This window comes from Stigmatopora nigra, unplaced genomic scaffold (assembly GCF_051989575.1).
Source record: "Stigmatopora nigra isolate UIUO_SnigA unplaced genomic scaffold, RoL_Snig_1.1 HiC_scaffold_25, whole genome shotgun sequence".
Lineage (NCBI taxonomy): Eukaryota > Metazoa > Chordata > Actinopteri > Syngnathiformes > Syngnathidae > Stigmatopora > Stigmatopora nigra.
In genome coordinates this window covers 1,008,448-1,029,811 of record NW_027551604.1, presented here as the reverse complement: position 1 = coordinate 1,029,811, position 21,364 = coordinate 1,008,448, and the positions used below count along the sequence as shown (strand labels likewise).

Below are 21,364 nucleotides of genomic sequence, written 5' to 3'. Positions count from 1 at the left end.
AGTATAAAGTACAAGGTAAAGTAATATATAAAGTAATAATGTGAAGTAGAAAGTCAAGTCAAAAGTATACATTAATTAGCAAAGTAAAACGTATTAAGTACAAAGTAAAGTAAAAAGTATAATGTACAAAGTCTAGTCAAAAGTACAAAGTACAAATTCAAGTTAAAAGTATAAAGTACAAAGTCAAGTCAAAAGTATACAATACAAAGTAAAGTATAAAGTACAAAGTAAAGTATAAAGTACAAAGTAAAGTATAAAGTACAAAGTAAAGTATAAAGTATAAAGTACAAAGTAAAGTATAAAGTACAAAGTAATGATAAAGTACAAAGTAAAGTAAAAAGTATTTTAAAAGTTGGACAACGTCGGCGGGCCGGATTAAAAGGCCTAACGGGTCGCATATGGCCCGCGGGCCGTAGTTTGCCTACACTTTTACATATTTACATATACATGTTCATTAACATTAAAAAAACTCAAATCAAACTCAAATAACCGTCTTGTTGTTCCTAATATTTTCCTCCAGGTGGCACGTTGCCGGTAAAAGTGACTGTTCGGCAAAATGCGGAGCGGGTTATCGCAGCCTGGACGTGCAGTGCATGAAGTACGACTTGATGAAGAGGCAAAGCCAACGGGTCGAAGCCTCCGCCTGCGGACACGGGCTCAAACCCGCCACCCGAGAGAACTGCCACGGCGATTGCCTTCTCAAGAGCTGGCAGTACACTTCCTGGTCACAGGTAATCTATATACACTATACCACATGTGTCAAAGTGGCGGCACGGGGGCCAAATCTGGCCCGCCGCATCATTTTGTGTGGCCCGGGAAAGTCAATCATGAGTGGCGACTTTGTGTTTTAGGATAAATTTAAAATGAGGAGTATACATTTATATTATATTTCCTGATTTTCACCCTTTTTAAATTCATAATTGTCATTTTTTTAATCAATTTTCTGTGTTTTTAGTTCAAAAAATCATTTTGTAAAATCTAAAAATATATTTTAAAAAAGCTAAAATACACATTGTTTTAGATCTATAAAAAACTGAATATTCAGGGTCTTTAATCCAGTTCATTTAATCTATTTTTAAAAATAAAAAAAATCGAAATATTATATAATTCTAAATAGATTTTTCTTCTACCGGTTTTTTGGTGGTAGCTTAGCATCAATGCTAATATTACCGTTCAGAATTGGGTGCTGCTGGCTCTCCTTTCACTTTACACTCAGATTTAACAATGGTGTTGCCGGGTAAAATAACCTGCTAGACACTCAAACTCACGATAATTTATGTATTAGTTATTTATTGATTTAGTTTTTTTATGCGCTTCAGTGGTGAAGCTTTAAATCTCATTATACTTATATAAGACAGTAAAAATAAGCTAAATATACTCTTTGTTGCATACTTTTAATGTGGTTGGTCCAAAAATACAATGAAGTGTGTGTGTGTGTGTGTGGATATGTTACCATGGTAACAACATCTCATTTAAAAGTAGAGTAGGTATATTAAACAGATTGAATTGAATACTTTTATTATCATTGTACAAGTATAATAAGATATAAAATGTCACCAAAAACACACAAATAACGACAACAAACTAAAATAATAATAAATAGTGAATTAATAATAATAAAAAATACATAATCAAACAATGAGTCGTAAATACGTAGTCAACAAGTAAGAAAGTGCACAAATAACAACAACAAACACATACATATTCAATAAATGATAAATACATAATCAATAAATAAGTAAATACCTTATCTCCATCCTACAAAATCTGCAAAAAATAAGATTATTTTTGTTTTCTTTTTGAAGTGCTCCAAAACCTGCGGACGAGGGAGTCGAACCCGAGACTCATACTGCATGAACAATCTGGGCCGGCGATTGGTCGACGCCGAGTGCGGCGAATACGAGCGAGTGGTCGCCGAAGCCTGCAACGACCAACCGTGTCCAAAATGGACCATCAGCGAGTGGAGTGAGGTCAGGAAGTCACTTTTTTTATTACGTACAACCGGATACAATATTGTTAACTCGTCTTTCCGCCATCTTGACAACACCACACCACCTTTAGTGCCAGGTCACGTGCGGGAAAGGGACCAAGCACCGTCAGGTTTCTTGTACGGGAGTGGCCCGAGAAGAAAAGATGGCCGAGCATCTGTGCGACCCGTCCGATAAGCCCGCCTCCGTTGGGAGCTGCGAGATGTCCGATTGCGCGTCCTGGCAGGTCGGCGCCTGGGGAGCGGTGAGTCCACCCGTGTGCAATACACACATTGCTTAGACCTGTAGCTCTCGAGCCGCATGCGGCTCTTTGCTTCTTATCATATTGTGTGCTTAGTGTGGCTCTTTGCCTCGTTTTGTGTTTCTCTTGTTTTTATGCTCTTTTAAAACAAAAAAATAATAATAATAATGAAAATAATAATGTGGGGAATAATAATGAGGGGAATAATAATGAGGGGAATAATAATGAGGGGAATAATAATGAGCGGAATAATAATGAGGGGAATAATAATGAGGGGAATAATAATGAGGGGAATAATTATGAGGGGAATAATTATAAGGGGAATAATAATGAGGGTAATAATAATGAGGGGAATAATAATGAGGGTAATAATAATGAGGGTAATAATTATGAGGAGAATAATTATGAGGGTAATAATAATGAGGGTAGCAATAATGAGGGGAATAATAATGAGGGTAATAATTATGAAGGTAATAATTATGAGGGTAATAATAATGAGGGTAATAATAATGAGGGTAAAAATAATGAGGGTAATAATAATGAGGGTAATAGTCACATAATAAGTTGTCCACATCATAATAAAGTAATCATAATAAATCATCAATAAATCTGTGATAAATAATCATAATGAGAAATAAATAAGTAGTCAAAATATTAAACATATCGTAGTCAATATAGATAAGTAGTACCGCCGAGCCAAAGGGAAACAACAGCAGTTTTAGTGTGTTCTACAGTGTGTGTGTTTTGTTCACAGTTGGATTGTAGGTAGACATGACTTTGTGTACTTGCCACGTGTGTGTGTGTGTGTGTGTGTGTGTGTGTGTGTGAGTGTGTGTGTGTGAGTGAGTGTGTGTGTGTGTGTGTGTGTGTAAGTGTGTGTGTGTGTAGCAATGTGATACACTTAAGAGTAAGCAAGCTCTGATTTCAGCTGCCATTTCCTCCACGCCACTTTCACTTTACCCTCATATCCTGTCAGACTAAACCTGAGACACACACACAAACACACACACACACACACTGAAATTCTCCATAATTTGACCTTCAACACTGGAACATTTTAAACATTTTCTGACTCCTTTGGGAGACACTTTTAAAGTATGTTTCAGAACTTTAATTAGACGTGAGCAGAGCTTCTTTGGGGTCCTGTAAAATGTTAAGTTCATCCTTAAAGTAAAGATTTTTTTTAATATTGATTCAAAAAGGGGAACATCATAAAATATTCCTTAAACAACTATAATCTTCATTTAAATCTGAAAATAAACAGAAAAGATTGACTTTTTCGGACCGCAAAAAGTGATCGGTGGGGCCAGATTTAGCCCGCGGGTCACCCATTTCACACCTGTACTATATATTAAATACCATTTAAGTGTACAACCTGACTGAGTCACTTTTTAAGACTCCATATTTTTGCACTTGGGTTTATAAAGTCAAATATTTGGTAAATGTGTGTGTGTATGTTAATGCTAATTTAATTATAATTTATTCCTCAAATAAAATAATCTTATGGCACTAACTCTATTTGCTTTAACATGAATGGAAGTAAAAAAGTAGGTCAAGGGTCGAGGTTTTTTGTGTGTGTATGTAGGGTTTTTTACGGTGTTTTTCTTTGTTTCCATGTGTGTGTATGTGAGTTTTTGTGTTAATGCATACATGGCAACTTTTTCTAACCCCTGCCGGACCTTGATTGACAGGTCCCCCGAGGCCCCCGTCCGTCTAAAGTAGCTGTCTTGACATGGAAAGATAATGTTTGCGATAAAAAAGATTGATTGGACTCCTGCCCCCCCGTGGGTTGTTTTGTACCCCCTAGTGTGCAGTCACCTGCGGCCACGGCTACCAGATGCGAGCGGTCAGGTGTGTTTCGGGAGATTATGGCAACACGGTGGATGACAGAGAGTGCAACGCCGCGGCCAGGCCCAGAGACAGCCAGGTAAAATAAAAACACACATATATCGAGTTAGATCAGATATGGGTAAACTGTGGTCCGCGGGCCACATATGGTCCGCTAGGGTTTTTAATCCGGCCCGCCGACGTTGTCCACATTTTTTTGATCCAAGATGGCGCCGTCACGTGGAAGCCAGTGGCAGTAGGTCTGTCCACTTGTATTTGTTTTTTTTTTGTGTTTTAAAGCCGCTCTATCTTTTATAAGTGGTATTTTAATATTTCTTAATACATTGCTTTTGACTTGACTTTGTACTTTATACTTTTGACTTTACTTTGTACTTTATACTTTTCACTTTACTTTGTACTTCATACTTTTTACTTTACTTTGTACTTTATACATTTTACTTTACTTTGTACTTTATACTTTTTACTTAACGTTGTACTTTATACTTTACTTTTTACTTAACGTTGTACTTTACTTTGACTTTGAACTTTATACTTTACTTTGTACTTTATACTTTACTTTGAACTTTATACTTTACTTTGAACTTTATACTTTACTTTGTACTTTATACTTTATACTTTACTTTATACTTTACTTTTTACTTTACTTTGTACTTTATACTTTACTTTTTACTTTACTTTGTACTTTATACTTTTTACTTTACTTTGTACTTCATACTTTTTTACTTTACTTTGTACTTCATACTTTTTACTTTACTTTGTACTTCATACTTTTTTACTTTACTTTGTACGTTATACTTAACTTTTTACTTTACTTTGTACGTTATACTTTTTACTTTACTTTGTACTTTATACTTTTTTTTACTTTACTTTGTACTTTATACTTTTTTACTTTACTTTGTACTTTATACTTTTTACTTTACTTTGCACTTTATACTTTTTACTTTACTTTGTAATTTATACTCTTTACTTTACTTTGTACTTTATACTTTTTACTTTACTTTGTACTTTATATTTACTATAGGGCCAGGTGAGTTGGACCATGGAATGACAAACAAAAGGTATTTTCTTTTTGCCACTTGAGGGCAGCAAACATTCTGTAAAAAAAACAACAACATTTTCCCATACATTTATTGACATGCAATATTTTAATTTGATGTAATTGACCTTGTTGTTGTCCAATAGACAAAGACTGGGAAGATCACTCTATATTTTGGCTAGAAGCTCCAGTCAAAAATATACATTATGTATGATTATAATAATAAAATGTGTGGTTTTTTTTTGAAGGACTGCGAAGTACCGGCATGTCCGTGGGCGTCTCCGGTTGAAGGCACACCTCCACCTGACAACTTTGATCAGCTTCGGACTCAGTGGAGATATGGATCGTGGACAGCGGTAAGCAAATATCATTCATATACTAAAAAAATATATATAAAATTGGTGGATGAGTGGTTAAAATGTCGGCTTCGCAGTTCTGGGGTCGCGGGTTCGATCCCAGTTGGGTCCTCGCTATTTGAACGAATGAATAAAATTACAAACATGCAAGCAAAATAGCTCCGCCCTTTTTTGCAAAAAAGGGTGTGCCCCGCCTGATTTCCGTAGATAACTGGGATTGGCTCCAGCACCCCCTGCAACCCTAATGAATAATCCTAATAAAAATCATACTAGATTTTACTTGAATAGAACCAATACGGATAACTTCCGATTTTTCAAGATTGAATTGAATATTTAATTTTTTTTTACCCATGATTAAACCCACAAACAATTGTCCTAACCATAAATTATGTTGAACCAAAAAATCTAATCACATTGTGTTGCACACTCATAAAAAAATAGCAATTTTACTGATAACTTCCTACTCTTCAAGATTGAAATGAATATTCTTTTTTACCCATGATTAAACCCACAAAAAAATGTCCAAAACATAATTTATATTGATACAAAAAATAAAATTACATCCAGGTACACACATAAATAAATAGCTATTTTACTGATAATTTCCTACTTTTCAATATTAAATTGAATATTTACATATTTTTACCCATGATTAAACCCACAAAAAATAATCCTAACCATGAATTATGTTGCTAAAAAATCATATCAAATTGCACACATAAATAAATAGCCATTTTACTGATAATTTCCTACTTTTCAAGATTAAATTGAATATTTAATTTTTTTTACCCATGATTAAACCCACAAAAATTTGTTCAAAACATAATTTATATTGATACAAAAAAATAAAATCACATCCAGGTACACACACTAATAAATAGCTATTTTACTGATAATTTCCTACTTTTCAATATTAAATTGAATATTTACGTACATATTTACAAATTTTTACCCATGATTAAACCCACAAAAAATAATCCTAACCATGATTTATGTTGCTAAAAATCATATTAAATTGCGCACATAAATAAATAGCCATTTTACTGATAATTCCCTACTTTTCAAGATTAAATTGAATATTTAATTTTTTTTTACCCATGATTAAACCCACAAAAATTTGTCCAAAACATAAATTATATTGATACAAAAAAATAAAATCACATCCAGGTACACACACTAATAAATAGCTATTTTACTGATAATTTCCTACTTTTCAATATTAAATTAAATATTTACGTACATATTTACAAATTTTTACCCATGATTAAACCCACAAAAAATAATCCTAACCATGAATTATGTTGCTAAAAAATCATATTAAATTGCACACATAAATAAATAGCCATATACCTGATAATTTCATACTTTTCAAGATTAAATTGAATATTTATTTTTTTTTACCCATGATTAAACCCACAAAAATTTGTTCAAAACATAAATTATATTGATACAAAAAATAAAATCACATCCAGGTACACACACACAAATAAATAACTATTTTACTGATAATTTCCTCCTTTTCAATATTAAATTGAATATTTACGTACATATTTACATACTTTTACCCATGATTAAACCCACAAAAAATTGTCCTAACCATGAATTATGTTGCTAAAAAATCATATCAAATTGCACACATAAATAAATAGCCATTTTACTGATAATTTCCTACTTTTCAAGATTAAATTGAATATTTAATTTTTTTTTACCCATGATTAAACCCACAAAAATTTGTCCAAAACATCAATTATATTGATACAAAAAATAAAATCACATCCAGGTACACACACTAATAAATAGCTATTTTACTGATAATTTCCTACTTTTCAATATTAAATTGAATATTTACGTACATATTTACAAATTTTTACCCGTGATTAAACCCACAAAAAATTATCCTAACCATGAATTATGTTGCTAAAAAACATATCAAATTGCACACATAAATAAATAGCCATTTTACTGATAATTTCCTACTTTTCAAGATTAAATTGAATATTTAATTTTTTAACCCATGATTAAACCCACAAAAATTTGTCCAAAACATAAATTATATTGATACAAAAAATAAAATCACATCCAGGTACACACACTAATAAATAGCTATTTTACTGATAATTTCCTACTTTTCAATATTAAATTAAATATTTACGTACATATTTACATATTTTACCCATGATTAAACCCACAAAAAATAATCCTAACCATGAATTATGTTGCTAAAAATCATATTAAATTGCGCACATAAATAAATAGCCATTTTACTGATAATTTCATACTTTTCAAGATTAAATTGAATATATATATTTTTTACCCATGATTAAACCCACAAAAATTTGCCCAAAACATAAATTATATTGATACAAAAAAATAAAATCACATCCAGGTACACACACATAAATAAATAGCAATTTTTCTCACCAAAAACGTGACGTTTTGAACCCTGATCAAGAGCGAAGTCTCGTTTTTTTAACTTGAGTCTCACGCAGTTTGAATCCCAGCAAATGCGAACCACATGTCATCACCACGCCAGTCCTTTTTTTGCATCTGGGTTCGAACTCCATCCGTCAATCCGACATCAAGATCTGTCAGGGGATTTTTTATTCGCGTGCCCTCTCAAATGTTAACCGCCATTTTCTGTCGTCAAACATTTCCATGATTTTACATTTAATTCAACAAGAAGTTCACATTCAAATCTTGGCGAAGAAATGCGAGGCGGTTTTGGAAAAAACACGGGGTGCCGACCAGTAAACAAAAGTCGAAGCCAATTGGACAAAAGTTTTGAATGTTGTCTTGTTTTGAAACGATTGTAATAATCAAACGCAGTATTGCGTGATACCGCAATACTGCGTCTCGGGTTTGGCGGGGAATTCTTTAAAGTGGCAGCCAAAAAGTTCTCGTGCTAGTACATGTGATACGCTAATGTATACAAATACTGTATTTTTCCTGGAACATACGCCAACTAGTCACAAAAAAAATCCTTATAACCACCAGAACAACAACAACGCACAAGTAGATAAGATGCAGTGAACACATGAATGCTATCATGCTAATATGAAATAGCGTTAGCTCAGCTAGCTACGACGTTACAGCACATACCTTGTCAATATTGGCAAATTGCTTCGCGTATTAAAGATTGCATTTATGATTATTAAGTGATAAAAAATGTACAAATGCAAAGAGAATTTACTTATAAAGTACACCTCTACTTACACATTTTTCAAGAGCGAATTAGAGAATTTACATATAAAGTACACATCTACTTACGAAATGTTCAGGAGCGAATTTACCTATTAAGTACAACTCTACTTACAACATTTTCAGGAAATAATTAGAGAATTTACATATAAAGTACACTTACTTACGAAATGTTCTTGAACAAATTAGATAATTTACATATAAAGTACACCTACTTACAAATGCCTCTATTTACAACATTTTCAGGAACGAATTAGATAATTTACATATAAAGTACACCTCTACTTACAAAATTTTCAGGAGCGAGTTAGGGAATTTACATATGAAGTACAACTCTACTTACAAAATTTCACGAACAAATTAGAGAATTTGCGTATAAAGTACACCTCTACTTACTAAATTTTCAGGAACGAATTAGAGAATTTACATAATAAGTACACCTACTTACCAAATTTTCAAGTTACGAAAAAAAGTACTGGAACCAATTAATTTCGTAAGTAGAGGTACGACTATACTTGAAAAAAAATCACGTACAAAAGTTGTTATACAGCGTACACAATTTAAAATGGCCCAAAAAAGTAAAAAAAATACAGCATAAATATATGAATTGACAGGTATGCAGCATTTTATACAACTACCTACATATACTACAACTTTATTAGCTTATTTTAGCATTCCCATCATGCACGCAATTGTTTAACCAGCTCATCAACTACTATACTGGTCTTTTATAGTCACATGAATATAAATATTGATTTTAAACAGACTAGCATTAAAAAATTAGCACAACAGTAAGCACGCCTGATTATTCTTTTTTCTCTTTCCAGTGCTCTGCAACCTGCGGAAAAGGCCAACGAGCTCGCTACGTTAGCTGCAGAGACGCCCAAGGGGGCGTGGCCGACGACTCCTATTGTGTCCACTTGCCCCGCCCCCCGGAGACCGCCGCCTGCTTCAGCCCCTGCGGCCAATGGCGTTCCGGGGAGTGGTCTCCCGTGAGTTTGTTTATTTTAGCATTTTTTAAATATATTTTTATATTTGACAAAATGATTTTTGAACTAAAAACACTGAAAAAATTGATTAAAAAAATGACAATTATTGATTTAAAAGCGGGAAATCAGGAAATTTAATATACATCTATACTCTAGATTGTAATTTGATCCTAAAATAGAAATTCGGCACTCATGATTGATTTTCTGGGCCACACAAAATGATGCGGCGGACCAGATCTGGCCCCCGGGCCGCCACTTTGACACCCATGGGTTTAGCTTTTAGTCCGAAGCAGCTTTTCTACGTGGAATGTGTTCACGTGAGGTCAAGAATTGTATGTTGTATATTCTTAAAAGCTCTTTTCAGATATCAATTGCTTCAAAAATGTTAGCCTTGTTAGTGTAATTAAGCGTTACATTAGCATTAGCTTTCGTCATTTGCCAAAAGGTCAACATTGTCTTTGCCGTTTCCGTCAATTGAATACGGCAGAATTTCCACACCGCGACGTGTTTTCCTTTGCAAGTTGTTATCCAAATACATTCTTTGTGGTGGAGGAATCCAAATGTAATTATGAGGGAAACCACAACACCGCAAAAGGTTACTCTGGTCCTTTTCGGGGAATCCTTAGATTTCCCTGTATATGCTTTTTTAGATTAGATGAGATTAGATTAGGACTTTATTTTATCCTGTATTCAGGAAATTTCTTGGTTGCAGTAGCAATACAGACACAGAAGACATTGTAGACCTAGTTAAAAAACCTGGAGCCATACACAGGGAGTCCACAAGGCGGGGACCTTCTGCAGGTTTAGATTAATTTAGATTAGGTTAGGGGTGGGCAAACTTTTGGGCCCGGGGGCCACATTGACTTAAAATATGTGACAGATGGGCGGGGTCAGCACAAGATACGATACATGTAAAAAAGTGCATCCGTTAACAGTACATATGAAAGATAAACAGAAAAAAATGACTCAAGTACGTATTAACATACTCATCACTCATCATTGAAGAAAAAAGTATAAAGTAAAAAGTACAAAGGAATGTATTAAGAAATATTAAAATGTCATTTAAAAAAATAGAGGGGCTGTAAAACACCAAAAAACAAATAAGAGTGGACACACCTACTGCCACTGGCTTCCGCGGGACGGCGCCATCTTCAGGCCAAAAAAATAAAATAAAATTGGACAACATCGGTGGGCCGAATTAAAACGCCTCACGGACCGGATGTGGCCCGCGGGCCGTAGTTTGCCACGAAAAATTGCCTAACCCTAGCAAGGATTGGTTGTCCATATCTGAGATAGCCTCCCTCACCCCCAGCGACCCTTGTGACGATAAGCGATTCCAAAAAATGAATGAAATTTGGATGTTTTTCTGCCCACAGTGTTCCGTAACATGCGGCGCTGGGAGATCCACCAGACAGGTCCTTTGCTCCAACTACCATCAGCCCGTGGACGAATCCTTGTGTGACCCAGAAGAGAGACCCACCACGGAGCAAGAGTGCTCCGCCGTGGCGTGCTCGTCGGTCCACCAACGCCAGCGAATCAACGACCAGCCGTACGGATACCCCAAGGACCCCAGGAGCCATCCGGGCCACAATGGATGGAATGTGCCGTCCACGGACAATCAGTGGAGGACTGGACCATGGGGCGCGGTATGTACCCATATGTTTTCATAAAAATTGTATTTTCATTAATGATATGATTTGATTTTAGCAAGATTTTATTTGTATTGTAAAATAAATTTAAAGTAGATACGGACAATTCTGAAGTGAATGTCTCTAAACGGTCCATTAATTATATTTATTATTCTTGATGAATGTAACAATTAATTAGTGGTGATTGGACAATTAAAAATTGGAACAACGATACACACTCCAGAATATTAAAAAAATAAGAATATAAAAATAATTAAATACAAATACGAAAATTAAATAAAAATAGGAAAATTAAATAAAAATAGGAAAATTAAATAAATAAATAGATCAAAATATCGAATTAAAATAAAAAGACAGATAAAAACAATAACTTAAAATAAATAAATAAGATAAAAATATCAAATTAAAATAAATAGATAAATAAAAACAATAACTTAAAATAAATAAATAAATAAGATAACAATATTACATTAAAATGAATAAATAAGATAAAAATATTACATTAAAATAAAGAAATAAAATGCAAATACTAAATTAAAATACATAAATAAAATACAAATATTAAATAAAAATAAATAAATAGAATAAAATACTTTTTAAAAAATTAAAGAAACAAAACAATTAAAATTAATATAAATATATATACAAAATAATAAATGAATTAAAAAAAATTAAAAAAAAATAAATAAATAAATGAATTTTATGCATTTATATATATTTTTTAAACTGTGATAATCTGAAATGTTAAGGTTCCTTAATGTTTTTCAACTCAGAAAAAGATCAACAATTTCATTTATTTTCCCTAAATTGCTGACAAATATTATTAGAGTACGATTCTGGTCCCACAATATCATTAAAATTAACTCAATATTACATAACATTATGAAGCAAGATATGCTTTTCCCCCTTTTTTCAGCCACATTCCACTGCCAAATTTCCCCTATTTATCTTTTGAGCCAAAAAAAACCCTCATCCACTGCCGTCCTCCCTCGTGAAAAACAACGAACGTGCTCTTTACCCTCCGACCGTGGGTGGGGGTGCCTTGTTGTAATTGGATCCCGACGGCGGAGGTCAAGACTGTGCTGTTCAGAAAAAAAATAACAAAAAAAAAAACTTGATAAACTGTCTGTTAACACGGGTGGTCAAACATTCCGCATTTTCCGCCATTAAAACCTCCTCCAAAACGGCACACGTGTTTATGCATGAGACCCCCAAAAAGCATTCCAACGGCCACCCTCGGCTTAACGGAATATCATTTCATTTTTTGCGTGGCGGAATCGCCATGTGTTTTTTCCGTAGTGCTCCAGCACCTGCGCGGGGGGCTTCCAGAGGCGAGTGGTGGTCTGTCAGGACGGCGACGGCCGTAGCAACAGCTACTGTGACGAAAGGGTCAAGCCGGCCGAGTCTAAGAGCTGCAATTCGGGGCCATGCCCGCTGTGGAACTATGGCGTCTGGGGAGAGGTCAGTTTCTCCATGACAATGTGTCTTATTTTTATTAATTATTTTGGAATTACGGATTATGGATAACTTGATTCATCCTGTGTTTGGGATATTTTATTGGATTAATAATTTTTTTTTATTTGTTATTTATTTTTTATTTATATTACAAATTTTTAAGATGTTTATTTATATTATTTATGTTTTTATTTTCTATTTATATTATTTAGTTTTAATTGTTTTACTTATATTATTTATTTTTTATTGTTTTATTTATAAGCCCTCATTTTTAAAATGTTTATTTATATTATTTATTTGTTATTTTTCTATTTATATTTAGTTTTAATGGTTTTACTTATATTATTTATTTTTTATTGTTCTATTTATATTATTTAGTTTTAATTGTTTTACTTATATTATTTTTTTTTTTATATATGATTAATTTTTAAAATGTTTATTTATATTATTTATTTTTTATTTTTCTATTTATATTATTTAGTTTTAATTGTTTTACTTCTATTATTTATTTTTTATTGTTTTATTTATATTTATTTTTCTATTTATATTATTTAGTTTTAATTGTTTTACTTATATTATTTATTTTTAATTATTTTATTTATATTATTTATTTTTAGTATTTTTTTTATTTTTTGAATGTGTATTTATATTCTTTATTTTTTAATTAGGTTTAATTTTTTGTCCTTTATCTCATTGTACCCTGTGATTGGCTGTCCATCATTTCATGTTGCCCAAAGCCAGCTAGGATAGTCTCCAGCACCCCCCACAACCCTTGTGTTGATAAGCAGTTCAGAAAATGAACCATAGAGAGCCATATACACCCTTTGAAAAAAATTCACAATTCCCTACCAAATTAGCCTGAATATAAGACGACTTTTTTTGCATTGAAATAAGAATGAAGCTCATTAACTCCGCCTCCTTTTCCAGTGCACCCAAAGTTGTGGTGGCGGACGGCGAACCCGCCTAGTGGTGTGCCAGCGGCCTAGCGGCGAGCGCCTCAATGACTACAACTGCGATATCCTGGACAAGCCGTTGGACTTGGAGCAGTGCAACCTGCAGCCATGCTTAGGCTCCGCCTCCTGGCAGCGCAGACCCTGGAAGCCGGTACGATAGAGTTCCTTTTTCGGGGTTTGCCATTAAATTGGGTCCACTTTTATTTAGTCGAACGCCGTGGGGGTGTCGGGGGAGTGTCGGGTCTCGCCACTAGGGGGCGCCAACATGCCGAGGCCCCCTAGTGGCGTCATGGTGCTGATTAAAACGGAGAACAAAAGGGCTAAAACACAAAGAACACAATGGTGCTTTTTTTTTTAGTCGCTCAAAACAAACACAAACTCATTTTTTTATTTGGTCGGCCATTTTTTTTTCGTTATATTTTTGCTGCCTTCATCATGTATCCCCCAAATGTACACAAATGTATATTTGTGTATAAGAGTTAATATTATGGCTTTTATGGAACAGCGAGAAATTGCTGTTTTTTGTATTTCGGGTGTGTATCTTTTTGTACAGGATTTTTTTTTGGTTGTTTTTTTTTGGCTCAATTTTGGGGACAGATTATTTAAAAACTTTTGCCGGTGCTCCAACTCAGACCTCTAGTTGTCGTGTAAGTCAATACAGTGTTATAGAGAGGAACTTTTTTTATTTTTTAAGTTCGTTTTAGACTGTTACAACATTTTTAAAGGAACATTGACAGCGTAAAATTAAGAAAAAGTAAACAAATACAGTGGTACCTTGAAATATGAGCTTCATTGCTTCCGGGACTGAGCTCGTATGTCGATTCAATCGGAACTCAAACAAACTTTTCCCATAGAAATGAACTAAAAACTAATTTATTTGTTCCAACCCTCTGAAAAAACACCCAAAACCAGATATTGGATTGGAAAAATGCTTTTATTTGTATTTAATGTATTTATTTTGTATATCAAGATTAAATATTTGCCCAAAATTTAACTTGTATCTCAAGATAAATATTTGCCCGGAATTTGACTCGTATCTCAAGATAAATATTCACCCAAAATTTACACGTATATCAAGATAAATATTTGCCCGAAATTTGACTCGTATCTCAAGATAAATATTCGCCCAAAATTCTACTCCTATCTCAAGATAAATATTTGCCCGAAATTTGACTCATATCTCAAAATAAATATTTGCCCAAAATTTGACTCGTATCTCAAAATAAATATTTGCCCGAAACTTTACTCGTATCTCAAGATAAATATTTGCCCAAAATTTTACTTGTATCTCAAGATAAATATTTGCCTGAAATTTTACTCATATTTCAAGATAAACATTTATTCAAAAATGTACTTGAAACTCAAGTTAAATATTTGCTCAAAATTTGACTCGTATCTCAAGACAAACAATTGTTAAAAATTACTCATGCATCTCAAGGTACATATTTGCTCAAAATGTTACTCGCATCTCAAGATTGAATATTTGTCCGAAATTTTACTCCTATCCCAAGATAAATATTTTCTTGAAATTTTACTCGTATCTCAAGACAAATATTTGCTAAATTTTTTTACTCGTATCTCAAATAGCTCATATGTCCGGGCACTCGTATGTCACGGTACCACTGTACAAAGTATCCGTTCTCAGGTAAGAAGTAGCCACATATCATTAATAAACTGGGTACAGTTTATTAAAAAAAAAAGTTTACACACCCCTATCGTATTGCCATATTTTATGTTATTGAAATAAAATAGGAATTAAAAGTCATTTCAAAGCTCACATGACAATTTTGAATTTTGAGAATGTTGAATTACGTCATGAGTGATATAGAAATTTTTTTAAAATGCTTTATTATTGTTATTATTTTATATCAGGAAACAACAAATATTTTATTCACTGTGTGCAGTTGGGTTATATTCGTATATATTTGAGGATTTCAGGATATAACGATGCGTTTTTCACCAAACTAGTGGACAATATCAACATTTCGGTTTTAATTTAAATTAATTTAGTCTCAAAAAAAACTTTTATATTTTAACAGCACTTAAAATGTGTACAAAATTGTCGCAAATTAATTTTATAGACTCGACTAAAACCACGAAAATACCTCCGCCCTGTTCTTGTTTGGATTATTTTCACTCATGTTGACATTTTTGAAGGATTTTTTTCCATTCATAAAAGATCATTTATTTGTTTTTAGAGGCCGTTAATAAATGTTGCAGCTTTAAAGTTGGTAATCCTGCGGAAAAAACTTGAATTCTTTCTTCACATGGACGACATCCACAGTCCAATCATTTTAATCTTGCGAACTGAAAGCCATAAAATGATACTCAGGCAAGAAAATGACTCGTTTCATTATATCTAACATAGTTTTATTTTAGCTAATTGTCAAATTCAGTATAGTTTTCTTGCCGAAAAATAGACTGTAATGGCCTGAATATAAGACGACCCCAAATATAAGACGTCCCCGATTATAAGACGACCCGATTATAAGACGACCCCCTCTTTTTCAAGACTCAAATTAGAAAAATTCAGTTTTTATGCAGAAAATAATGACAGTATATCTAAAAAAATGATTATAATAATATATTAGAGAGAAAGAAACTTGTGTAACTAAAGTGCTATCACATTTATAAATGAATGTTTCTGGTTTTTGAAATATAATTGAACCATTTTACAATGATAAAACAACAAAATTACAATAACTACTTTAACCATCAAGCATTTGCTTTAAAGATATCTATTTGTGAATGGGTAAAATATTTAGACCCCGAATATAAGACGACAGACACTTTTTTTCAGTCTCAATTCAATGCAAAATAAACATCTTATATTCAGGCCAATGCGGTATTTTTGAGAAAAACAAATTCTGTCCTACAATCACACTTAAAAAATATATTTTAAGATTTACTGCAAAAAAAACCTAAATATTTAGACCCCGAATGTAAGACGACAGACACTTTTTTTTGTCTTATTTCAATGCAAAAAAAAACATTTTATTTGCCAATATGGTAGTTTTAAGAAAACAAATACTGTCCTACAATAACGCTAAAAGAAAAAAATATATATTTTAAGATTTACTACAAAAAAACAAATTTCGACCAAAAAAAATCATTTCGAGTTTCTTTTCATGAAATTCAAGTTTTACAAAAGTTCTCTTTTTTATCCCCAGTATTCTATAGAATAAAATTATACATTTCTATTAAAACGTTCATCTATAGACCGCCCATTTTTTTTAATTTTGCTCGTTAAACTTCATCTAACAATTCCATCTGTGTTTTTAATCTAATATGACATTTAATATGGCCTAAATATTCACAGTCTAACGTACTTTGAGGGATTATTGTTATGATTAATAATGCATTTAGTCAAAAAAGTTCCCAATTAAGTACGAGAAGCCTGAACGCAAAATATAAAATCATTAAAATTACAGATGGGATTTCTTGTGCTGTAAAACCCAGAAAAGCTTTTTATGGCTTGTCTTTTTTCGGTTGTGTGCGTGTTGTTGTTGAGTTCTCCGTAAAAACGCAGCGGGAATCCGTGGTGGTGACATCTCGTTTTACAGCAAACAAAACGCCATCTATCGTAAAACGCCGTGCCGATTTTGACGACCTTTAATTGGATTTGACGCGTCGCAGATGTGCGGCGTGTCCCCCCGCAAAACTGAGTGCTCGTAATATCGTGCGCTTTTTATTATTTTCTTGTTTTTGCATGTTTTGCCTTCTTAGATGCTATTTATTGCAGGCGGAGGAGTTGAAAAACGCAACAAGAAAAACCCGGTAGATTCTATGCCCTCCTTATTGTAAACTTGATTAAAGATCCCAAACTGTGACGCTTGTGTTATTTCTACATACACACAAAATAATTGACATGCTTGTAGAAGGCTTTTTTTATACGTAAAAAAAAAAAAAAAAAAAATATATATATATATATATATATATATATATATATATATATATATATATATATATATATATATATATATATATATATATATATATATATATATATATATATATATATATATATATATATATATATATATATATATATATATATATATATATATATATATATATATATATATATATATATATATATATATATATATATATATATATATATATATATATATATATATATATATATATATATATATATATATATATATATATATATATATATATATATATATATATATATATATATATATATATATATATATATATATATATATATATATATATATATATATATATATATATATATATATATATATATATATATATATATATATATATATATATATATATATATATATATATATATATATATATATATATATATATATATATATATATATATATATATATATATATATATATATATATATATATATATATATATATATATATATATATATATATATATATATATATATATATATATATATATATATATATATATATATATATATATATATATATATATATATATATATATATATATATATATATATATATATATATATATATATATATATATATATATATATATATATATATATATATATATATATATATATATATATATATATATATATATATATATATATATATATATATATATATATATATATATATATATATATATATATATATATATATATATATATATATATATATATATATATATATATATATATATATATATATATATATATATATATATATATATATATATATATATATATATATATATATATATATATATATATATATATATATATATATATATATATATATATATATATATATATATATATATATATATATATATATATATATACATATACATATGTATGTATATGTATGTATGTATATGTATGTATGTATATACATATCTATATATGTATATGTATGTGTGTGTATATATATATATATATATATATATATATATATATATATTTAAAATGTAAATTATTTATCGTGAATATATTTATGAATCATATCCTATATCATATTAACATATATTTATATTATACTCAGATTTAAGTCTTAATATGTATACATCATAAAAAACTATCCACTTATAATTGTGGGAATAGAAATTATACACACGAATAAAAACATAGTGATTATCATAATAATATGCCATTTATTTTTAATATGATAAGTATACAGCAATATACGATAACAATTCTCATTTATGGAAAGACTTATTTACAATATATTTTCCAATTTTCTAAAGGATTTGTGCTTATAACAAAAATATTTTTTCCGAGTCTTACCTTATGTGATAGCCACTTTTTGGTCCTCCTAATATGACCGATTTTACCCAGAATGCAACAGTGGTGTGCTGTAGAATTGATCTTGGCATCCATGTGTAGAATTTTGGTTGACTTTGACGATGTTGGCGCTTTAAAATAACATTTTCTTGCCCAACTCTACATAGAAAATCATCTTATATCTTAACTTTCATTTCCATTTGTCAGAAAAAGACACAAAACGTCAGCCATATTTATTGCGAGGACCGAAGAAGAACCGAGTTGACAAATTTTGCGATCAATGGCGCTTGAGCGTAGGGCAGCAGGCACGTGGGATCAATTGGCCAGGAAAAGATCAATTTCAGCCGTTTGAGGGGTGCCGGCTCCTCATATAAAAACACGGCGTTTCCTGCCGAGCCATGGCCGTTTGTTCCCATGGATGGACGCAATGAAGTGATGCCAAATCAAGTCCATATGCGCAACCTTGACATATTTGACTTTGGCCTGAGGGTGAAGCCAATTGGGATTCATTCCCACACATTCATTTGCATCTCCTAATCGTTTCATATCCATTCAAAAGCGGTAGAATAGATTATATTAGACTAGACTTGATTGGATTGGCATATATTAGATGACATTGGACTAGATTAGATTAGACTAGATTAGATTAGATTAGATTAGACTAGATTAGATTAGACTAGATTAGATTAGACTAGATTAGATTGTTAGACTAGACTGCATTTGATTAGATTAGACTATATTAGACTAGATTATATTAGACTAGATTATATTAGACTAGATTATATTAGACTAGATTACACTAGATTAGACTAGACTCGATTAGACTAGATTAGACTAGACTAGACTAGTTTAGACTAGACTCGATTAGAATAGACTCGATTAAACAAGATTAGATTAGACTAACCAAAATAGATTATCAAAATAGATTAGATTATCCTAGATATATTATCCTTGATTAGATTATCCTAGGTTAGATTATCCTAGACTAGATTAGACTAGATTAGATTTTCCTAGATAAATTTTCCTAGATAGATTTTCCTAGATAGATTTTCCTAGATAGATTATCATAGATTAGATTATCATATATTAGATTATCCTATATTAGATAATCTAGATTAGATTAGACTAAACTAGATTAGACTAGACTCAATTAGACTTAATTATCCTAGATAGATTATCCTAGATTAGATATCCTAGACTAGATTATCCTAGACTAGATTATCCTAGACTAGATTATCCTAGACTAGATTATCCTAGACTATTTTACCCTAGACTCGATTAGATTAGACTAGACATGACCATGGTTTTGGTGCCAAATCAATTTGTCCCCAACTACTTCATAGAAACTACTGCCAGAACTCACCTGAGATAGGCTCCAGCATCCCCCGCGACCTTCGTTAGGCCTAAGTGATTAATAAACAAGACTAGACCGACCAGATTTACAACTAGAAGTGCTGGTATTGCATCCTCAGTTTGTATGTGTCCAAATTTTGAGAAGTTTTCTAAGAACTGAAGTGGAAACACAGCTGGCTAACATTTAGCGGGAAAAGAAAGTCAGGCTTTTTTTTGTCGATGTCAAAGGTCAAACTCTCTTACGTTAGCGCCAAAATCTTTAGCATTGCAAGACCTGCTGTTTGTAGGGTCTTTGACGTCGGGTTTTTGGGGAGGCCCCGAGAAGGGTGACCGACCGGACGGACTCTTGTGGAATGTTTACTCCGGAAGTCGGGGATGTTTTGGCATTGGGCTTTGACTTACGGCAGCTTGGCGTTCCTCTCTTTCTCGGAGTTCTGTTGACTTTGAAAGGAAAGTGTTTGGAAAAAAATAAACGCAGACTGCTTTCCGAAGGCCAAGTTTTGGAGATTCCTGTGTCTTAGAAAAGGAAATGGAATTTTAATTTGAGCTTGTATTTGGTAGGAAACCCTTTCTTGATCTGGTCCAATTGTAGCTGTCGCATCTGAAAGGGTGCTCGGACGTTTGGTCGCCGGTCTTTTGGTCCCCGATCTTTTGGTCACCGAGAGTTTACTGTGGAAAGCAGCTCTCAAAATGATATTCATGAGAGAGAGTTTACTATCTAAGTACTGTTTAATATCGAAGTACTGTTTAATATCCAAGTACTGTTTAATATATAAGTACTGTTTAATATCCAAGTACTGTTTATTATCCAAGTACTGTTTATTATCCAAGTACTGTTTTATATCTAAGTACTGTTTAATATCCAAGTACTGTTTAATATCTAAGTACTGTTTAATATCTAAGTACTTTTTAAAATCTAAATAATTTTAAAATCTAAGTACTGTTTAATATCCATGTACTGTTTGATATCTAAATACTGTGTTATATCCAAGTACTATTTAATATTTAAGTAC

At 31.7% G+C, this 21,364-nt stretch overlaps 1 protein-coding gene across 1 annotated transcript in view; it reads left to right on the top strand.

Annotated features, from left to right (window-relative positions):
* Positions 1–21,364, top strand: part of LOC144191989 (A disintegrin and metalloproteinase with thrombospondin motifs 20) — a 91,753-nt gene that overhangs the window by 49,925 nt on the left and 20,464 nt on the right. Inside the window, exons 20-28 of the mRNA XM_077710961.1 lie at positions 521–731; positions 1,806–1,970; positions 2,062–2,232; positions 4,037–4,156; positions 5,362–5,469; positions 9,495–9,659; positions 11,033–11,302; positions 12,605–12,766; positions 13,688–13,864. Of these exons, the coding sequence (XP_077567087.1) occupies positions 521–731; positions 1,806–1,970; positions 2,062–2,232; positions 4,037–4,156; positions 5,362–5,469; positions 9,495–9,659; positions 11,033–11,302; positions 12,605–12,766; positions 13,688–13,864 (1,549 nt within the window). The remainder of the gene's footprint in view (positions 1–520; positions 732–1,805; positions 1,971–2,061; positions 2,233–4,036; positions 4,157–5,361; positions 5,470–9,494; positions 9,660–11,032; positions 11,303–12,604; positions 12,767–13,687; positions 13,865–21,364) is intronic.